General features: G+C 51.5%; 3 protein-coding genes and 1 pseudogene across 4 annotated transcripts, besides 1 other annotated feature; 2 read left to right on the forward strand and 2 right to left on the reverse strand.

Annotated features, from left to right (window-relative positions):
* Positions 1-1,377: 1,377 nt before the first annotated feature.
* NCS54_00419100 lies at positions 1,378-7,908 on the reverse strand (annotated as a pseudogene). The gene is made up of 5 exons: positions 7,499-7,908; positions 3,744-7,445; positions 1,820-3,695; positions 1,507-1,758; positions 1,378-1,458 (listed from the first exon to the last, which is right to left on the reverse strand).
* Positions 1,378-7,908: a sequence feature.
* Positions 7,909-8,752: 844 nt separating this feature from the next.
* On the reverse strand, positions 8,753-10,210 carry NCS54_00419200 (ENDO3c domain-containing protein; the record flags this gene model as incomplete). The annotated part of the gene is made up of 1 exon (XM_053149738.1): positions 8,753-10,210. The coding sequence occupies one exon, from the start codon at positions 10,208-10,210 to the stop codon at positions 8,753-8,755; it is 1,458 nt and encodes a 485-aa protein (XP_053005713.1).
* Positions 10,211-11,387: 1,177 nt separating this feature from the next.
* On the forward strand, positions 11,388-12,500 carry NCS54_00419300 (PKS-ER domain-containing protein; the record flags this gene model as incomplete). Its single annotated transcript, XM_053149739.1, has 2 exons — positions 11,388-11,601; positions 11,659-12,500. The coding sequence occupies 2 exons, from the start codon at positions 11,388-11,390 to the stop codon at positions 12,498-12,500; spliced, it is 1,056 nt and encodes a 351-aa protein (XP_053005714.1).
* Positions 12,501-17,370: 4,870 nt separating this feature from the next.
* Positions 17,371-19,347, forward strand: NCS54_00419400 (Hypothetical protein; the record flags this gene model as incomplete). Its single annotated transcript, XM_053149740.1, has 2 exons — positions 17,371-17,952; positions 18,001-19,347. 2 exons carry the CDS (start codon positions 17,371-17,373, stop codon positions 19,345-19,347), a joined length of 1,929 nt encoding a protein of 642 aa, XP_053005715.1.
* Positions 19,348-19,573: the final 226 nt, after the last annotated feature.

Consider the following 19,573-nt stretch of genomic DNA (forward strand, 5'->3'; position numbering starts at 1 on the left):
GCACATCAAGCTCGGTCCAATCTCCAGCTGTGCTCCTCAGCCCACACCCCGGCCCAAAGTCCCCCAGGCGCAAATGCTCCACGGTCAGAGGCCCTTCCGAGCGCCACCGCTGATCTGCCCTGCAGAGCACCGTTAGTGCCCTGACCAAAGCCAGGTTTTGCCAGCCAGGGCTCTGGATTGTTCGGCTTGTGATGTTGGGTGATCAACTCTCTTTCTTTTCAGGCCTGCCATGTTGCGTCTTGGCATCTGAGCTGGACTCTTCAACGCATGTCGTAAACAGTTGTGATCGTCAGAGCCTGCTTTGCTTGCTGGCATATGCTGTGAGACTTGCTCTCTTGCTCTCCCCGTCTGCGCCCGGTGAACGACGGGTTGTTGCCAGGTTGATGCCGATATTGAAAGACCCCCTTGTCCCTGTACCGTACAAGTGATAGAAGACCCCTGCTCGCTTTCATTACATCGCGCCCTGGATGGACCAGGACCCTACCTCGCACCCCAACTGCCGGATCCTTCCTTTAGCGAGAAAGTCTGCCCATGGGCAAACAAAATCGCCTCATTCGCCGGCGCGTTCGTGTTTCAATTTGCGGAATAGAGTTTGGACGACTTGACAATTCTCCGGTCCGTGATGTTTTTGGGAAGAGTGTTTTGAAACACCAACTCGGTGCATATTTACGCCTTATACCTTTGGTCTAAAGATTAGAGAACGGTTAGAGCCCGCTTTGTTGAGCCTCTATTCTAACTTGGATATTTTTCTTCTTCTAAAATTACCATTTCACAGTAAAATGAAGATATCTTAATGAGCATTCGCTAAGGATACCCTCAGTGGCATGTCAAATTGCCAGGTTGGTGACCACCCAAGTCGGACCCCGTGAGCACAGTCATGTCACGTGACACACACACACCAAACATCACGCTCCCGAGTCTGGACGTGCATCCAATATTGAACAGATGGAAATAACGGTCAAGCATTGTTCTGCTTGAGTCTAGCCAGACCCGGCCGTAAAGAGCAAGTCGACTGTTGCTCAAGTCTCACCTTGGGCCTCGAGACTGGTCGAGATATGTCCCGACCACGCCCCCATTAACAATTGCCCGAGATGAGCATCCTAGTTCCCCCTTGCATGACTCTCATGGCTCGCACGCAAGTATCCTCGCGCCGCCAATTTTCTTTTGTTAAAAACTGCAAGTCATCCATCCACCCATATCCGAGATCCAACCTCTCGGTGTTCCTGCGTAGCCCCAACGGTGAATCAGCTATCTCGCATTGTCTTCTGCAATTATGCCTCTCCTAAAATGCTTCATATGCCCTCAACGCCTTTGAATGCAGCATGCCAAGTATCCCGTATGCATATAGTACAAAATGTGGTCCATCTATCTAACCCTTTACCGTCTCTTGGGAACAAAGAGGCTTGGCTTCCCCTTCTTTCGGGGCCCAGGTTGCGGCAGAGGCGGCCGAATCGGCTGCTGCAAACGGTCAGTGAAATACTCAATCAATCGAAGCAACTGACATACCTTCTTACTGTCGTTCTGTCCCTGGTAGGACGTCGATCCACTCGATGTCGTCGTCGGATTCGAGGGTCCCGTCGGAATCCTCGGCCCCGTTGTTATTGAAGGACCAGTTGGCGCCATCGGGGGTGGTCGTTCTGGAGGCGTCAAGCCCATGACTGACATGGCCGAGGGGTCTGTTGGAGGCTTGGGTGGTCGATGTGGTCTTTGACCGAACTTGCCCAGGAGACCTCCGCCTCGTGCTTTGTCGCTTGCTATCTGTGCAGGTGTTAGATTGACCTGGTGTGCTGGTCACTTTTGGCGGTGTTGGTTGACATACTCTCTTTGTTACGGGTTGATGGGGCTCTGGTCCATCGTGCGACCGTTTCTTTGTTTCCCCTGGAGGCTTACCCGCCGATGATGTGTGTATGACTGGAGGCCCACCAGAGCGCGGGACGACTTCAGTTCTTTCAATTCCGCCGAGGCCTGGAATGTGTGGCGCCGGGGGAGGTTGCTGTGCTGCTGTCACGATTGGCGAGTTTGAGCGTGATGAAGGAAGTGAGGACGTTCTCGAGGGGGCATCACGCATGACAAGGTCGCTATCCTGAGCCTTCTGTGGCACGGAAGAACCGGCCCCGGTTTGGGGAGGCGGAGGTAAGTAAGCGCCTGGCTTGGCCTTCTCGAGAGGTCTGCGGAACATGTTCAGGATATCGCCCTTGGTGTACCGATCTCGTGCCTGAGCATCCTCGATAAGCTTCCGCCAGAACTCGCCTTGCACAAGTGCTCGGGAGTCACCGAGAATCCAAAGTGACGACTTGGCACGTGTAAGACCGACGTTCATACGTCGAATGTCAGTCATGAAACCGATACCTCCTGTTGAGCTGGCTCGGACACACGAGAAGATAATAATCTCGCACTCTCGACCTTGGAAAGCATCGGTCGTGTTGAACTCGATGATATTTGTGATTGCCTCACCGTACCGTGACCGGAACCGGTTACGAAGCTCATAGAGTTGTGCCTTGTAGGGAGTGATGATACCAATCTTGCCAGTCAAGTCACACTGTTGGTACTCTTTGCTGAATCGATCGTACAGCTGCATAGCAACGTCCAACTCCTTGGTGTTGACCAGGGACTGGCCTCTGTGGCCTCGTTCTTGAACACCCTGGACATCAAAGAAGCGGTAAGGGCCAAGCAGCGCGCTCTTGTGCCATGGCTGCTGTCGAAGCTCGTGCATGTTCTGGCCATCCGCGAGTTGTCCTTCGTAGAACTCGCGACTAGGGAACATGCTGATCTCGGGATGCATACGGTACTGCATATCAAGCAGATGCACAGACTTGGGGTGGTTCTGCTGCATTCGAACGAACAGACTCTGGTCGTATCCGAACTTGGCTGCTGACTGTGAAAGGACTGTAGGTGGAAGCTGTTTGGGATCTCCAACGAGGATACACTTGCAGCATCCATACTTGAGGGGGATTAGAGCACTCAGCTCCACACACTGGGCAGCTTCGTCGATAATGACGGTCTCGAACTCGACATCAAGGTTTCGGAACATCTCGTGACCACTTCCACTGAGAGTAGCGCAAAGGACCTGGGCAGAATTGAGGATCTCCTGCTGGACCTGGCGTCGACGCAACTCCATCTCTCGAGCAACCGAGTTGCCACTACTCTTGTCCGCGTCAATCTGCTTGCCGATCGACATCTGGCGTCGTTTGAGCTCCTCGAATTCTCGAGAGAGCCTATTGTAGAGACCTCGATCATCCCCGTCTCTTGATGCCTCGAGGCGAGGTCGTAGGAGCGAGAGTTCTTCCTTGATCTTGCCAGCATCTTCATGAAGCTTGTCGCGGTCAGCCTTGGCCTTGTCCTTGGTGCCGTCACCTTCCAAGCGGGCCTTGACGAGTTCATCGAGGGTAACGTCTTTCACAGCAGCATTGATGGCATCACTTCTGCCAAGTCGAATGACATTGATGTTGCGAGTCTTGCCCGAGATAGTCTTGACGCCAGATTTCAATCGCAGTACCAACTCGTCCACGGCGGCGTTACTGGGGGCGCACACAAGAAGCTTTTTAGAACGAGCTTGGTTGTTGGCGGCAGGTGCTCCGTTTGGTCGTAGGGGAACGCCCACGGGAACGCCCGTGTTGTTCATTTGGCTGAGCTGTTCCGAGAGAAGGGTCCCAACCATGGCCACGATGGTCTTGGTCTTTCCAGTTCCAGGAGGACTGACAATGTTAGTGTTATCAACTTCTATAGAAATCACAAGAACTCACCCCTGGATCAGTGTAAAACCGTCATTGTCATGGGCACCGAGAACCGCTATAGCTTGTCCGCGGTTCAGGGAGAAGTTGTCCATGCAGCTGGACACCTTTTCCTCGCCATAGCGAAGAATAGGAGATGGTTCGGCGTTCAGGATCTCATCCATCAGGTCGTAGTACTGCAGACTCTCCAACGCAGCGTACTCTCGCTCGATAGTGGTCATGTTTGTGATCTTGACGCCATACACACTAACGTTGGGGGTCAGGACCTGTGTCATGGGGTTGTTTCGAGACGCCACCCGGTAAGTGACCTCGATCATCTCCTTCTTGTATGTAATGCGATGAACCCTGGCTAGACAGTGTCGAGCGGTCTGCTCGGTCAGGGGATTCTCTGCCTCAGATACGAGTAGAATGTCGCCTTCCGACACACCCCGATCCTTGTTCTGGACGACAGGCATGGTGAATGTCGCCTCCAGATAGCTATCGACACTTGCACGACTAGCAATCTTCATACCAAAGGGTTGAGCCGTTATCTCGTCCTTGGAAGTGACAAAGGAGCGCCAGGCTTCGGATGCCAGCAACGGGAAGAATGTATCCTGGTATGATCTGGGGTTGGAGTACTTGGTCGCAACCTCGGATGCTTTTGGACCGTTCGGTGGGTCATTGCCTGTGTGGAAGATGTCCCAGGCCAGGATGGTGTTGTGCAGTCGATCCATGGGAGGGATCAACCGAGCTCTCATCTCTTTGACAGATCTTTGCTGTCTTACCTTCTTGACGGGCTTACGGAGTTTGTCACGGAGCGCCTGCAGACGGCGCTTCTCGGCCTCATCCAGAGTCTTCTGGCCTCCAGTGCTGAGAGCCGCGAGCTCGTTGTCAGCATCAGACTCATCCTCTTCTTCTGACTCCTCATCCGAGCTATTAACCATGATGTCGCTTCTTCCATGATCCTTGCCGCTAAGACCAAGGCCAAGTAGGCCAGAACCTTCGCCGGGGACAATCTCCCCTCGAAGGGCCTTGGCTCGCGCGATAGCCTCTGCATCACGCTTCATTTTTTCGGCCTTCGCTCTCTGCCTGCTTTCCTTCAGTGCAGAGATAGCCTTGAGATCAGGTCCCTTGGGCTTGGGCTTGACCTTGAGCATGGCCTTGGCCTTTGCCTTGGCTTGTTGTGCCTCAAGCTGCTTAAGAATAGGACTGTCGATAGAGCTACTAAGCTCAAGCACATCGTCCCGGTTTGATCTGGAGGACGGTGTGGTAATTGTTCCTGTGGAGGAAGTACCCGACTTCGACCAAGCATCAAGCCTGCTCTGTTTCTTGACCTTGTCTTTGGTTTTCTGTGCCGACTGTTCCACTATGCCCAGTTGGTAAATCTGAACCTCTTCATCAGTCTGCCCCAGAGCCTGCAAAAGCTCGGCCCGCTGTTGATCTGTCATGTTTGTGGTTCTAACATATTTGCCAGGTACGCTGGTCGGCAGACAGGCATCAGTGATGAGCTTACGGGAGGCCGGGTTGATCTCATGGCCGTTCTCTCGTAGACGGGTGAGAATTTTGCACAGGACTCGGACTGTGACGTCGACGAGCCACCGATCTTTAAGTCGGATCATGTTTTCCATGCCGCCAAAGTGCTGTTTTGCTGGCACAAGGATCTGGGACATGGTATCCTGCTCACTCTTGCCTAGAGCTTTGGAAATGGCGGAAGTGATGAGACCGTCTTCTGCGACAAGAGCTTCAGCAAGCTCCATGATTTCTCTGCAAAACTCTGTCATGGTGGCGTTCTGAATGTATCGAGACCAGCCCTCGATGTTCCTACAGGCAGTTGACACGAACCGCCATTGCTCGCTCCACCAACGTAAAACCTTTGCTGCCGACATTGGCTCAAGAGTCTTGATTCGGAGGACACCAGAAATAGGGTCTGTCAAACCACGGAGGATATCTCGACTCATGTTGAGAATAGGTCTGATAGGACCCCAAGGATTCGGGGGCTTCAGGATCCGCTCCAATGCCCACACTATGGACGAAAGGGTTTGATCAGGATGCAGCTGCGACATTTGCTCGAAGGCGCTGCTTCGGGACAGCTCCCCAGTCCAGCTTTTCAGCAGTTCAGAAGCTGCCTCGGCGAGATCCGACTCTCCGTGAGTGGAGAGGCCGATGGTGCCCTGGAAAGCATGGCGGTCGTTGAACAGTGTGTTGAGATCCGTGGCGTCGAGTTCAGAAACTCGTCCAAGGAGGTTCCCAAGAACCTCCACGGTTCCGGCAAGGGCCTTATTGAACTGTTTGCTAGACTCGCCCAAGTTGGTGTCGCTCTTTAGCGCTCTCACTTGTTCGACACCAATCAAGGGTTCGAGAGAGAGCACAATGTCTCTTGCTAGATCGATTTGCTCGGATGACAAATCAAACATTTCGACGACGCCTTGCCAGAAAACCTTGGAGTCTCTTGTGACTGCGGACTGGAGCTGCTTTCCTTCAAGGCAGGCAATGTACTCCTCTGCAAAGATCTTCATGTCCAGCTTCATGGCAGTTGACATGACCTTCTTGGCTGCGTTAGCCACTTGGAAAGTCTGCCAGCCCTCCCGGTCTGGACCAGGAGCACGCAGATTTCTCAAGATAAGATCCTTGTACTTCATGACCAGATTAAATGCAGCACTGGCGTAGAGGTGCGTGGTTCCAGCACCGATCTTGGTGTCCTGGTCGAGGAAAGTCGTCATAGTGAATTGCAAGGCATCAAAGCCAGCGCGTATGCAAGCAGCCCTGCCCGGCTCTCCAATTGACTGATCTTTGGCCAGTGACTCAAAGAGGGTATGCATCAAGACCTCACAGGCATCATACCTTCGATCTCGATTAAGCGATTGCAACCAAGGGTCAACCCAGGAGGTGGGAAACGGCACAAGAGAGGAATTTGTGTCGAATCCAGTCCAGCAATCTTCCAGAGACTGACGGAGCAAGTTCTTGTAGACTGGGCTCGCGAAGAGCAGATCTGCAATCACATTGGGTCTTGCGTCACCAATTACGTCCCAGAAGGCTGTTGGCGCCTTCTTGAGAAAGCCGCTCAAGACGATGATGGTTATAACCAGGACGCCCTCTGCAGGGCAGGATTGAATGTGGCTGAAGAGCAGGTCGTAGATGTTGAAACTTCCTGGTTTTAGCTCCAGGCTTCGCAGACGTTGAAGTATGACATCGGCAGTGAGTGTTCTGAGAATTTCATTGAACCCTTGCCAGAATTGCTCAATCTCGGGCCACGCTTCTGGCGCCTGGGCGTCTTTTCGGCTGATGTCGTCAATGGCCCAACTGAGTCCTCCGCTGACAGCCCAGTCGAACTGCTCCAAGGACATGGCGTTGCTGTCCAGATTCTGAAAGTTCTGTGTTGCCCACTTGCGGCGATCTTGGTTCCTTTGGTCAAAAATGAAATATGTCATTCCTGGCAAAGGGTCCTTCGTTCCGAGCTTGAGGCCACTCTTGCCTTGCAATCGCTGAAAGACGAATTGAAATGTCGCCCGTCGGTCTGGCTGTGCCATGTACGGCATGCAGCATAGAGCTTCATAGACGGATATGTGAACCTCGGTCAAGTGCTCTCCAAGCTGCGACTTCTTGAATGCAGCGCCAGTGGTATTCACGATCCTCTCGATAAACTCTTTGGCCCATACGAGGTTTTTATCGATGCGAGCGACGTCTATGTTCTCGAGCATTTCCCGAATCTCGGCGACAACTTCTTCGTTCCATCGTCTGAAATTGTTAACAAGGAAAAGTGCCATGCCTTGGCGCAGAGGTAAACTTACTCCTGGAATTGCTGGAGAACATCCCTGCGCTTCATGTGCCAATTGAAGACGCATTCAGGGCAGTACTTGAGGATGTGATTGAGTCTGTCGGCAAGTTCGTCTCCCCATTTCCCCTGGCTCTGCTTGTCAAAGGCAAAGATCAAGCAGTTCCAATATGTGACCTTGAGACGCTCGTTCCCCTCCTCAATGCGACTCTTCTTCTCTTCTTGTGATATGGTCGAGTCGGGATCGTCGAGGAGTTTGTAGTTCTCGTAGTCATCGTCGCTGACTCGGGGGCAAAGCAGATGGCACTCCTTGGGGAACTTTTGGATCTTCTCGTACCACTGGCTGAGCTCCTCATGTATGTCCATATTGTGCGACGTGTCTGGGTAAACGCATCTCTCGATTTCGCGGCCAAAGTGGGGTATCGGGCTGAGGTCGACAACAAGGTTGGATCATGGAGGATCTCGGGAGGTGCGGTAGGCGGTAACGTCTCGATGCGGGCGGAGGCGCGGATCAGGTTGATGAAAGAAGGAACGAAAGTGAACAAAGCTGAGGTAACGATCGAAGGTGAGAGGATGTTGTAGGTGGAAAGGTTGATTGATGATGTTGAAGGTGGAATTTATCAGGGAGGTAGGTTGGTGGTTGCTGGGTCACTTTTCGCCCTGAGGACTAAAGATCATCAGGGCCGCAGCACAGTAGCAGCAGCGGCAGTTAGAGGGAAGGAACGAATCTAGTGGAGTTAGATAAGCAGATAGATAAAACATGAACACAATGAGGCCCTACCAACAGTCTTTGTTCTGCAGCAGGCAGTTAGCCTGCAATGGAGGTGCTCCGAGAACAGGCTTTGAAAATAAATGTAGTTAGGTTGAAGCTCTGGACGGCCTTGCCTTGGCTCTGACGCGCCTTGTAGCCGCGTTCTTGCAGGGGTTTTAATGAAATGGGTGGGGCAGCCGTCGCTGGGGAGCGGTTGATATTCGGCCAAGTGCAGGTGAATATCCATCCCCCTTAACAACCCTGATCCCATTGTATCGAAACTCGAATCAATGCTCATGTCTTGCTACCTACGTAGTAGGTTAATTCCTTCTTAACATTTTCGAGGATAGTTTTACAAACATTTCTATCAATCTTCTTCATGCTGACTCGCAACACGCGTTTGGCTTCCCTGTGGCTTAGACTTGGCGTTATTCACAATCACTTTCACTCGTTCAGCACAGGATCCAATAATTAATTTTCACATCTATCGTACATATATATACAGGCCTAGGTCGGGCATCAGTCGCTATCCTCATCCTTGATCTGTTTCTTCTTTGCCGCTGCGTGTTGTCTCTTCCCCGCTCTCTCGACGAGTCCTTCCAGGGGGCACTCTTCATTGTTCCACTCCTCACTCCCCTCACTTGTGTTAGCTCTGCATCGTATGCAGCTTCGCCCATGCTGAACAAAGAGCTTATGCAGCCCGTACTTAAGATGATTCGGTATTCGCACTTCCAGATGGCTAAACGTCTGGTCCCGTGTAGCTTTGGGCGGCATCCACTTCAGCCACCCAGCAAGCCGGTGGACGTGTGTGTCGACGGCAAAGCTGGGCTGCTGGAGACAGAACAGGATGACGCATGATGCTGTCTTGACGCCGATGCCGGGAAACTTGGTCAATGTCTGCATCGCTTCGTCGGGATGCATCCCGTGAATGTGGTCCAGTGAGAGGATGTCCTGTTCCGTCTTCAAGATCTCTAGGTCCTTCTGACCTTGGGTCTTGCCATCAGCCTTGACAATCCCAGATACCTTGCCTGACTTCTTCTCCTGAATGAAAGCATCTCGTCGCTTCACATTCTCCTCATGAACCAACTCCAATATTGCTTTGATGTCTTTTCCCTTGACCTGCGCCAAACCACCTGTTTTGATCGCTTCGACAATGGTTGTCAAGGGAGCTGTTCTGACCTTATTCCAGTCAACGCTTCCTTTACCAATTCCTTCGTCGACAGTACCAAAAGTGCTCACTAGCCCTCTGAAAGCAGCACTCGAGTTTCGGTTGGAGGTGTTTGCGCTGAGACGAGTCCGGATCAGAGCATCGAGAACCGAAGGAACCTCTCCACATCCTGACACCTCCAACGACGGTGCCGGTATCTTGTCAGGGGCCTTTGCTTCACCATGGATGGAAGAAAGTCTGCGATAGACTTCTTCGCACTCTGCTGCTGAAGGGGCCGTCCATTCGGGAAAGGGGGTGATGCCAGGTGTGAGTCCATAAGGATTATTCTTGGTCTTTTTGACAGGTTTTCGAGCTGGAATCTCTGGCACCACCTCGGCATCCTCATATTCATCTTTCACCTCACTCTTCACGGCTGATTGTCTGCTTGATCTTTTGGCGGGTTTTTTCGTCTCAAGCTCATCATCCGACTCGAGATACGACGGCTTAGCAGCGGATCGCCTCGGTCGCAATGATCTTCGAGTCACCACTTCTCCATCTGTGGATGGCGGCTTGACCATAAGGCCAACCAGTGGTTTGGCCTCGGGGGAGCCATTCTCAAGTTTGACGTGTCCAACTATCCCATCCGCGACCTTTGTTGACGTGGCATCCGCTTGGTGGTTCCTTCGGGATGGACGGACAGGGCCCAGATTGTGTGGCAACTCCTCTGCTTCGTCGTTGGGCGGGCCAGCAACCTTGGTCTTCTGTCGTTTGGGCAATGATTTGTCCGTGGTGCTTGCGGCCGCCCGCTTCCGTAGTGTACGTGTTGTCATGGCGGGCTGAGAAAGGTGAGTGAAGGTGCAAACAATACAAACGACTAGTGGCGTTTTTCGGTGGTTGAGGTTCTGAAGCTGGCAACCCAAATTAGGTAATGTTGAGAGACGTTTGGCAGCAACCAAGAGCAAGGCTTTGTTCATGACAAGAATTGTTTATGGCTAAAATGTTCCTGGATCCTGATTTAAATGATTGTTTCCCAACCGTCCAACTACATTGCTACGCTCTGATATTTCCCTAGGTCGAAGATCAATCTAACTATCAATGACCTCAAGAGTCGACCCCAAGATCGCCAGCCCCACCACCGCCCATGTCTCAGCTTTGTCAAGCGACGAAAGATCCCTGAAGTTGAATTTACAAGACGAATTTTTGAACTCTTTCCTTCTGATGATTGCGCCCTCGATACTTTCCGTGTTCAGATTCACGTGGGCTTTTGCAGCATGACAGAGGAGAGAACTCGCTCAGGACGCAATCCTTGGGCTCCCGGGTTAGTGTAGTTATGCTGTGTGGTCATATAGAGTATAAATAGAATCACAAATATGCTGTACTCATCGACGTGTGCAATGCTAGTAAGCTAATTTTACCATATTTAAGTTTCATAAAGACGATGATCTTCTCATGTCCGTAGGCCTTCCATAGGCAATGTGTATTGATAGCAAACTTGTCGCCGTCCGTTTTCATTCCTCGCACACCATTTTAGGAGCCTAGGCTCAACGTTTGGAACCAACCCTACACACGCTGTCGGAGGGTTTCTCTCCCATAACGAAAACCAACGAACACTTGGCTTTGTTGCTAACTAATTGACTACCTACCTAGCCTTAGCAATGACGAGCTCTTTAAAATGGCGATAGTATCACCTGGCTTTGCCCCACACTCAATTACGCCGAATACGCCCATCGCGCCCATCACGCCAGACGCACAACACACGGTGAGCGAACAATGTGAGAGAGGATTTAATACCTAGAAAACACGCCAAAAGCGCCCAAGACGCTCAACTCGCGATGTCGGGAAGTTCATTTGTGAACTGCTTAGATATGACGGATATGAAGCATCTATAAGAGGAGCTCATGGCTACGAGGGAGAAGGGGCGCCCTCGGCAAGATAGATTCAGATTCTCAGCTATTGCGATTCGACTAACACGAAATCTCTTCTGTCCTATCAATTTTCGACTACAAGATGGCATCAGCAACCTTCAAACAGTACTGGCTCCCTGAGAAAAAGGGATTCGATTGCCTGACCCTTCGCCATGTTCCTAAGGAACCTCCCAAGTTTGGCCAAATATTGGTCCGAATCAAGGCTGTTTCTCTAAACTGGAGGGATGGAGTCTTGGCGATTGGGACATATCCTTTCCCTGGGCCGGATGCAGTGGTTCCCGGGAGTGATGGTGCCGGTTTGTTGGCCCCGGATTCCCCGACACCGCCCTTGCGTTTCTGACATGAATCTATAGGAATTGTCGAAGAGATTGGAGAGGGAGTAACTGGATGGAAGGTCGGGGATCGAGTTTTGGCCAACTTCACCCAGGATCATATTGCCGGCCGGCTGACACGCGAGATCGGCCTTACTCAACTGGGAGGCGAGACCCAGGGTCTTCTGGGTGAATACTTCATCTTTCCCCAGACCGGCGTCGTCAGGATCCCGGAATATCTCTCCTTTGAAGAAGCATCTTGCCTTCCTTGCGCTGCACTGACCGCATGGAACGCCTTGTATGGCCTCACGCCGCTCCGGCCCGGCCAGACGGTTCTGCTTCAAGGCACCGGTGGAGTTTCGACTTTTGCGCTGCAGATTGCCCATGCTGCAGGGGCAAAGACCATTGTCACGTCTTCGTCTGACGAGAAGCTGGAAAAGGCCAAGCTTCTGGGCGCAACGCACGTTGTCAATTATAGGAAGACACCTGACTGGGCGGCGGAGGCCATGAAAATCACCAACGGCAAGGGCGTTGACTACATTATCGAGGTTGGCGGAACTTTGACGCTTCAAGCATCTTTTGATGCCATCGGGTTTAATGGACAGATCAACTGTATTGGCCATATCACCAACCCGGACCCGTTAGGGGCCGGCAAGGAGCTTCGAGGCCCGGATGCAGCGTTCCTCGCGCTCGACAGACTTTGTGTCGTCCGTGGCGTAGTTGTTGGTTCTCGAGAGCAGCTTCAAGACATGTTGGCTTGCTTCGAGGCCAAGTCAATCCGGCCTGTCATTGACCGGGTCTTCTCGTTTGAGGAGACCAGGGCGGCGTATGACTACCTCTGGAGCTCAACCCACACGGGCAAGGTTGTCATCCGCATCCCTTAGATAGAATAGCAAGATAGAAAATAATCGAGAAAGCACGTTATATAAACGGGCTAAGCTTGACTATCGGAATATCCATGAGTCCAAAGTGTCATGACTAATGCAACATAGTTGAATGCAATTAGACGCCAAAAAGTGTCGTGTCGCCACACCTCGTTCGGTCTTGGATCTGCCTCCACACTCAGTCACACCTCATACCAACTGCAACGACCCCTCCGAACCAAAGATGCCAGAGAAAACAGTGCAAAGGAGGAAAGGCTCTAAGCATGACAAGACAGGATGCTTAACCTGTAGGTACAGGTCAGTATATAGCCCCAAGCTACTCTTCTTTTTCAGGCCATCGTCTACCGCGCAGAGTTTCGGCAACATCTCCAGTACTGGACACACGCTAACTTGGCAACCAGGCGAAAGAAATGCACGGAAAACACGTTCCCAGTATGCGGGGCATGTATTAGGCTTAACCTCGAGTGTATCCGGGATCCGATCCGTCGCATTGTGCCTCCTTCTCGGAGTTCCGTGACGGAAGCAAGTGGGACAGGAGAGGAGACTCTTCCTCAGCCAGTTCCCGAGTCGACGGTCTTGACGAGACCATTGGCTTGCCTACCACTCCAGACGGAGTCACTCAGGAGGCGTCATGCTATGAATCACTACATCAAAGTTCTTTCTGAGCTTTTGACGGTTAGCAAACATAATAACTCGTTTCTCTCTGGTAAGATCCATTGCTTCCTACATTCCAACACTCGTTGCTCACTTAGCTCAAGACTTTCTACCCATGGCCATAGAGTCACCGGCGCTTGCCGAAGCTTTAATCGCCTACGCTTCGGGTCACCTATCTTCATTGGATTCGTCTTATACAACCGTATCACTCGAGGCACGATCCAACGCCCTGCATGCCTTGTCAAGGGTAGTATGCCTCCCAGCAGACCAACCCACCTTTACCGAGCCCACCCTCTCTGCTTCTCTTATTCTATTGACTTCCGAGGTGTGTTTGGGGAGTCATTCGAGCTGGTATAACCACCTAATCGGTGCAAAACATCTCATCACATCGGCTCAACACCAGACCGGACGAGGACCCGACGCCCTGAAGGCGACTTCTGAAGGCCGGTGGGTGTTGCGCAATTTCGCGTACCATGATATCATTGGGAGTGTGACCCTCAGCACCAAGCCTTTACTTGACTCGAAATATCTCCAAGGCATCACAGACGAAGTTGATACTTACTTGGGCGTTGCTTCGGCGATACTTGCTTTTATTGCCCAAACCACCAACCTAAGCTGGGAAACGACCGAGTCTGAGGCTCCTACCCGCTTTCAGCAATATCTGTCCATCGAGGAGGCCCTAAAAAGCTGGCAATGCCCAGATGACACCCCTCCCACTCTTGAGGCTGTGGCCTCTGCTTACCGTGGAGCTGCTCTCATACATCTATATCGAAAGATGCGACAGCACCTACAACATAGCGATTCATTTATCCAACAGGCCATAGCTAATGTTGATTTATCACGGGCCATCCTCCAAGACAGAATCAACACAGAGGTTTCAGGCGTTCTTGAGAGCGCTGCAAGAGTTCCGGTCGACGACGTTGGCGAATCCTCTCTTTTGTTCCCCCTATTTATCACGGGAGGCGAAGCCACGGACAGTGGCCAGATGGAGGCCGTTCGATGGAAGCTTCAGTACTCATTTCAGAAGCGTCGATTTCGGAATATCTCAAGGGCTCTCGAGGTCCTCGAGGAACTCTGGGCTTTGCGGTTGAGTACGACTGAGGCAGATGGTAGTCCGGACTGGGAACATATTTTAAGGACTAGCGACGAGCTACTTCTCTTAACTTGAGAGAACAGTCTCGAAAAAGCGATTACGCAGAGCTTTAGGGTCGCCTGTCCCAGCATAATGCCCATTCCCCCAAAACTTTGAGATCTGCTCTTAACACAGAGTTCCATATCCCAGTTTCTGAATTGCTAGGCTGCTTGTTGATGCAAGACTGCTAATCCCAACGGCTTCCAACAAGTTCTTGGGACCGAATTCCATGAAAGCTGTGTCTGGGTATACTCGCACCGAGCATAGAACATTTATGATATACGTCTATGGATCCCACCGACCTTCCACTTGATCAACCCACGCAAGTTTTCAAACCTTGGTTGAGCGGACAAGTCAGTTCAACATATTCAATTCTACCCAACACGACCAAGCAGCGCCGACGTTTCGATACGATTAGTGAGTATTGCATCCTCTCTTTTCAGCTTCGGCAGCCTCTGGTTGGTGGTCATGGCCTCAAAATGCGGTTGGCTGGCCTTGCCCCGTAAGATTTCGGAGACCATCCAAAGCCACCAGCATGAACAATATCCGCTCTTCCAATTCTTTTCAAGGGGCGAAGAATTATGCCCGAAGCCAGAAAGCAATGAGAAATCGTCGACTTTCTCCACCGTCGCCGGATCGTTTTCACCCTCCTCGACGAATTCATAAAGAATGGCAAAGTACCCCTTGTCGGGGGAAAAATTGCGATTGATTTTGTTAATGATAAGACTTGGCGCCCAGAGTTTCGGAGGCATATTAAGGAAACTCTGGCCGTTGAACTTCAGCCAGCCATAACATTTCCTCATCCGCGGAATCGACGTTATCACGGTAACCTCTGAAGCTCCGGCAGATACCCATAGGTCGCGCCCTTCAGTCGAAATGGCGTGAATATTGTCAAGTGCATCATACTTGGTTTCCGACTTAGCTTTGACGATAATCGAGGCCGAGTCATTCCCGCTGCACAGCGAAGTAGTGGTAAAACTCATGTGGCTCAGCGTCCCAAAACTATTAATCGAGTCAGCTGGCATTTCCGGCGGGATGAAGAGACTTGGCTCACTCACCACCTTCAGAACAAAGGGCCCATCCCCTTTGAGCCACACCTTCCAGGCGTACCCATCAAGTCCGCCGCCAAGACGAGACGAGGCTTTCCAGTCAATATTGGCTAGGTCAAAAGGACATCGCCGGAGCCGTGGCACATCAAAATCCGCTGCGGAACAGCCAGGCGGTCCTTCCATCAGTTCGTCATTGCGAAACGGCACCGCCTGCGCCCTTGCTTGTCTCTTGTTCACTGGGGGCCGGTAGAGTTGCGCGGCACGAAGTCGAGCAACATGGTCCTCTATACGATGCCGGGAAACACCAAGATTCATAATTACATTGATAGAGAAGTGGTACGAAGGGAAGTCGAGCGCTGTTAGAGTCGACAAGGAGTTGTGAACTGGGATATCACGTGAACGTCAGCCTCTACTAACCACCTCACTTCCAATGCCTACCAATATAGCACTACACTAAACGCCACATGAGCCGGAATGCTGAAGAATGATGTCTTTACCAACTAGGAAACTGCGTTTTGATGTTCGGATCAAGAGCTTTTCATGGTATCTTGAGCCTGTTGTCAACGAGTGGGAATGATTGGTCAAGCTATCGATCTTATGCCTCAGTCCAGCCAGCCTAGAGGTTCGTTCAACGAAGCTATCTCCCAGGATCCCAATGCGACAAACGAGGAGGGTGTCAGTAGTGGCAATGTCAATGAGGCCGAGGATCAGAATGATGGGACAGTGGTTGTATCTTCTCGACGCTCTGGTCGGCGAAAGGAAGTGAGGATTCAGCGTCACGTATTGGGGCGAAAGTATTACTTTGTCATGCCAGCAGATCCAAAGTCGACACCACCAAGAGAGAGTGGAAGCGGGTCGAAGATGGGTATGGACTTCGGGGCCAGAGGCATGTATATTTCACAAGTAAGTTCCCATAATCGCAAAGCTCGATGAAAGATACCATGCAGATTCACTTGCCACCCTTATCCTAACACAGGCTCATTCCTGTCTCAATACCCACCAAGTCCCTTCATCACCGTTTGTCGAAGCTGCTTCGGCCTTGATGGAGATCAGAGCAGCCAACACAAACAACTCAACAAATGCTAGGCTGAAGACTTACACCCCGGCTCCAATACACAAGGAGGATACTAGAAAGGCCCATTGCGTGAACAAGCATTATGAGATCTCAGAAAACTATTTTCGAAGCCGGCCGCATCTCCCAAAGGGGGTAAAAGCTTCTCGGCCCTTTATCGTCAGCAAACTCTCACCCTAGGATAAGGTTAAGACATCGATGTGTCTAACTCAGTGTACTGAGGGGGGTGTATCTACGAAAATCCAACTTGAAACAACGTGACTCGATAGAAAAAGGCCGAAGCAAGGCATCAGAGTATTGCAACAGCGATCTCAAGGGTTCATGGTCACCTCTATCAGGTTGAAAAAGCCAAGCATATCACGCCAATATCAGGCAATCAAACAATGGCGACTTACAGATTGAGTAATTGCTTCCCTCTGTTTGCAAGGTAGTAAATGCCATGTTCAGTGTGACCTCACGGTGTAAACAAAGAGTTGAGTTCTCCCCGCGCAAACGGGGGCAGAGATGAACACTTTGATCACAAACTTTTTCAATTGCTCGGCGTTTTTTCTCAAACGCGCGCAATCTCTGCGCCATTATGATTTTTACCCTATTATTACCCCGCAAATTTGGCGTTTGCCTTTGCTTTACCGTTTCTCGCCTATCATTCTTTGCGTTGCCCTCGCAACACCTATGCAGCTCTGAGCCGTCACTGCAAACGCCTTCGGCGCCCCCCTTCAACATTCACTTCTCAATGAGGTAGCCAATCCGCCGAATTCAGGCGCAAAGTCAAATCACACAGTTGGAAGAAATATTCCTTTACCTTCCTTCTTCCTTTCTTTCTTTCAATCTCCACATCACATCAAAGCACATCACAAGGTATGTTTCCCTTCTTTCATCTACGGTTGCCTAGTCTGTTAACTCAACAATCTAGACTCTATCACTCTCTCTGCCTTGGGTTCACCTTGGCTCCTCATCGAAAGGATGCCGGCATCCTACATTAGCCTCGAGCAAGATGACGAGGTTTGCTTCCTCACCGAGAGGCCATCCGGGTCTGGTGGCCGCCAGCGGCGGGACTCGTCTTGCACCATCACCGACGAGTCACCGCCAATTTTCGGAACAACGACTGAGGAAGTGATTGACCTCACAGTAGACTTGAGAACCTCAGGCCACAATCTTCTCAATGTCGACGAATTTGCACTTGAAAAAGTGCGGGTGGCCAACTACACCATTCAGCCTGGGACATTTCTCCAAGTCCACGAGTTCGACTCTGGAGACTACCTTGTCCAATTCGTCCTCGTCAAGATTGTGGTCCGGTGCACAGCCTCAGGTGAAATCAAGATCCGCGGTATTCCTTTCACCAGACTTCGCTCGGCTTGGGGCAAGCTCCCCAGAAAGGCTCACGAGGTTTGCATGCTGCTTTACTACAACCAAGATGATCCAAGTGCATCTGAAGAGTTTGTCGATATCAACCCATCATCTGTCATCAAACCTTATCCCCTTCTCACCACCAACGCCCTTTATCCCCGCCTCAACCGGACAACCTTCTACCCTGGGCACCCAGAGGCAAGACACCGTCCAGAGAAGCAATCTACCCACTTGACCTGCCGTTAGAAGCTGCAGGTCTATTTCACCGGACAGGGGAGCCGAAAGAGACAGGCCGAGGAAGCTTTTGTTCGCGTTCACGAGTCCGAAGTTCTCGAACCAAAGTATCGAATCTCTGAGGAAGTCCTCAGCAACCAATGGCGAGGCACTAGGGTCAAAGGAGGATCGTGGGCACCAACCTTCAACTCCCAACAGGGCTGCATCAACCTTGATGACGACAACGGAATCAAGCAAAAGAAGATCCGAGCCAAGGGCCAGAAGTACACTGTTTTCGACTCTTGTTCAGGCGCGGGCGGAGTCTCGCGAGGAGCTCTGATGGCGGGATTCAAAATCCAATACGCAATCGACAAAGCTCCAGAAGATTGGGACACATACGAAACGAACTTCCCCGATACTCATCTCTTCAAGATGTCTCTTGATGAGTTTCTCTCGTTCGACAATCAACACATGCGTGTCGATGTCCTCCACTTCTCTCCTCCATGCCAGTTCTTCTCGCCTGCCCACACCCACGCGTCGGCCCAAGACGATGACAACATTTTTGCTCTCTACAGCTGCAACCAGTTGCTCAAGAAACTAAGACCTCGTATCATCACCGTCGAGCAAACTTTTGGCCTCACTCATCACCGTCACGCCGAATACTTCTACTCCTTTCTCGCCGACTTCACCCAGCATGGCTACTCGGTGCGATGGAGAGTTATCAAACTCTGCACTTGGGGCGCAGCACAGGACCGAAAGCGTCTGATTCTAATTGCTGCCGCTCCGGGAGAGCGACTTCCTCCTTTCCCTCAGCCTACTCACGGTCCGGAAGCCGGCCTGTTGCCCTACAACAGCATTGGCAAGGCCATTCGAGGCATTCGACCAGGCGATGATCTTCATGATCTTGACAACGTGAAGTATTACGAATCCCGAAGAGCTCCATATGACCCGAACCGTCTTGCTGGAACCATCACCACTCGTGGAGGTGACTTCTACTACCCAGACGGCACACGCAACCTGACTCTACGAGAGTATGCGAGTCTCCAAGGTTTCCCCAAAAACCATCAATTCCTTGGAACCATGACGTCTATCAAGCGACAGATTGGAAACGCCTTCCCTTCCAACACGGTCCGCGTCCTCTACAAGCACATCGAGCAGTGGCTTCTGAAGGAAGATGGCATGCTACCCTACGACGACGGCCAAGATGCCATCCTCCTCGACGATGACGAAATCGATTCGACGACCAACCTGACCGATGCTTCTGAAGATGAAGTTCACCATTCACCGGAGATGATGGAAGGGAGCATGATGGCTGTGGACAGCAACGAAGGTGCTAGAACCGATTGGCGAGCTGGGAGTGTGGTCATCGACCTCACCTAATCCCCAACAACTCCCCTCAATTGGGATCACGGAGATGGAAAGCTACTGGCTTGACTTTTTTCCACGATGTTAGATGCGGTATCTCATCTGCATGTTAGTGTTTGGGAGGCCCATTCTAGGCTACAGAATGATGGTCATCTGTTGGGAGGCAGGATTGAGCATGTGTATGGTATTTGGCACGCGTTCATAGGCCGATGGAAGCTGCGAGTAAAGGCAAGATGCCTGT

The sequence above is a fragment of the Fusarium falciforme genome, chromosome 3 (genome assembly GCF_026873545.1).
Source record: "Fusarium falciforme chromosome 3, complete sequence".
NCBI lineage: Eukaryota > Fungi > Ascomycota > Sordariomycetes > Hypocreales > Nectriaceae > Fusarium > Fusarium falciforme.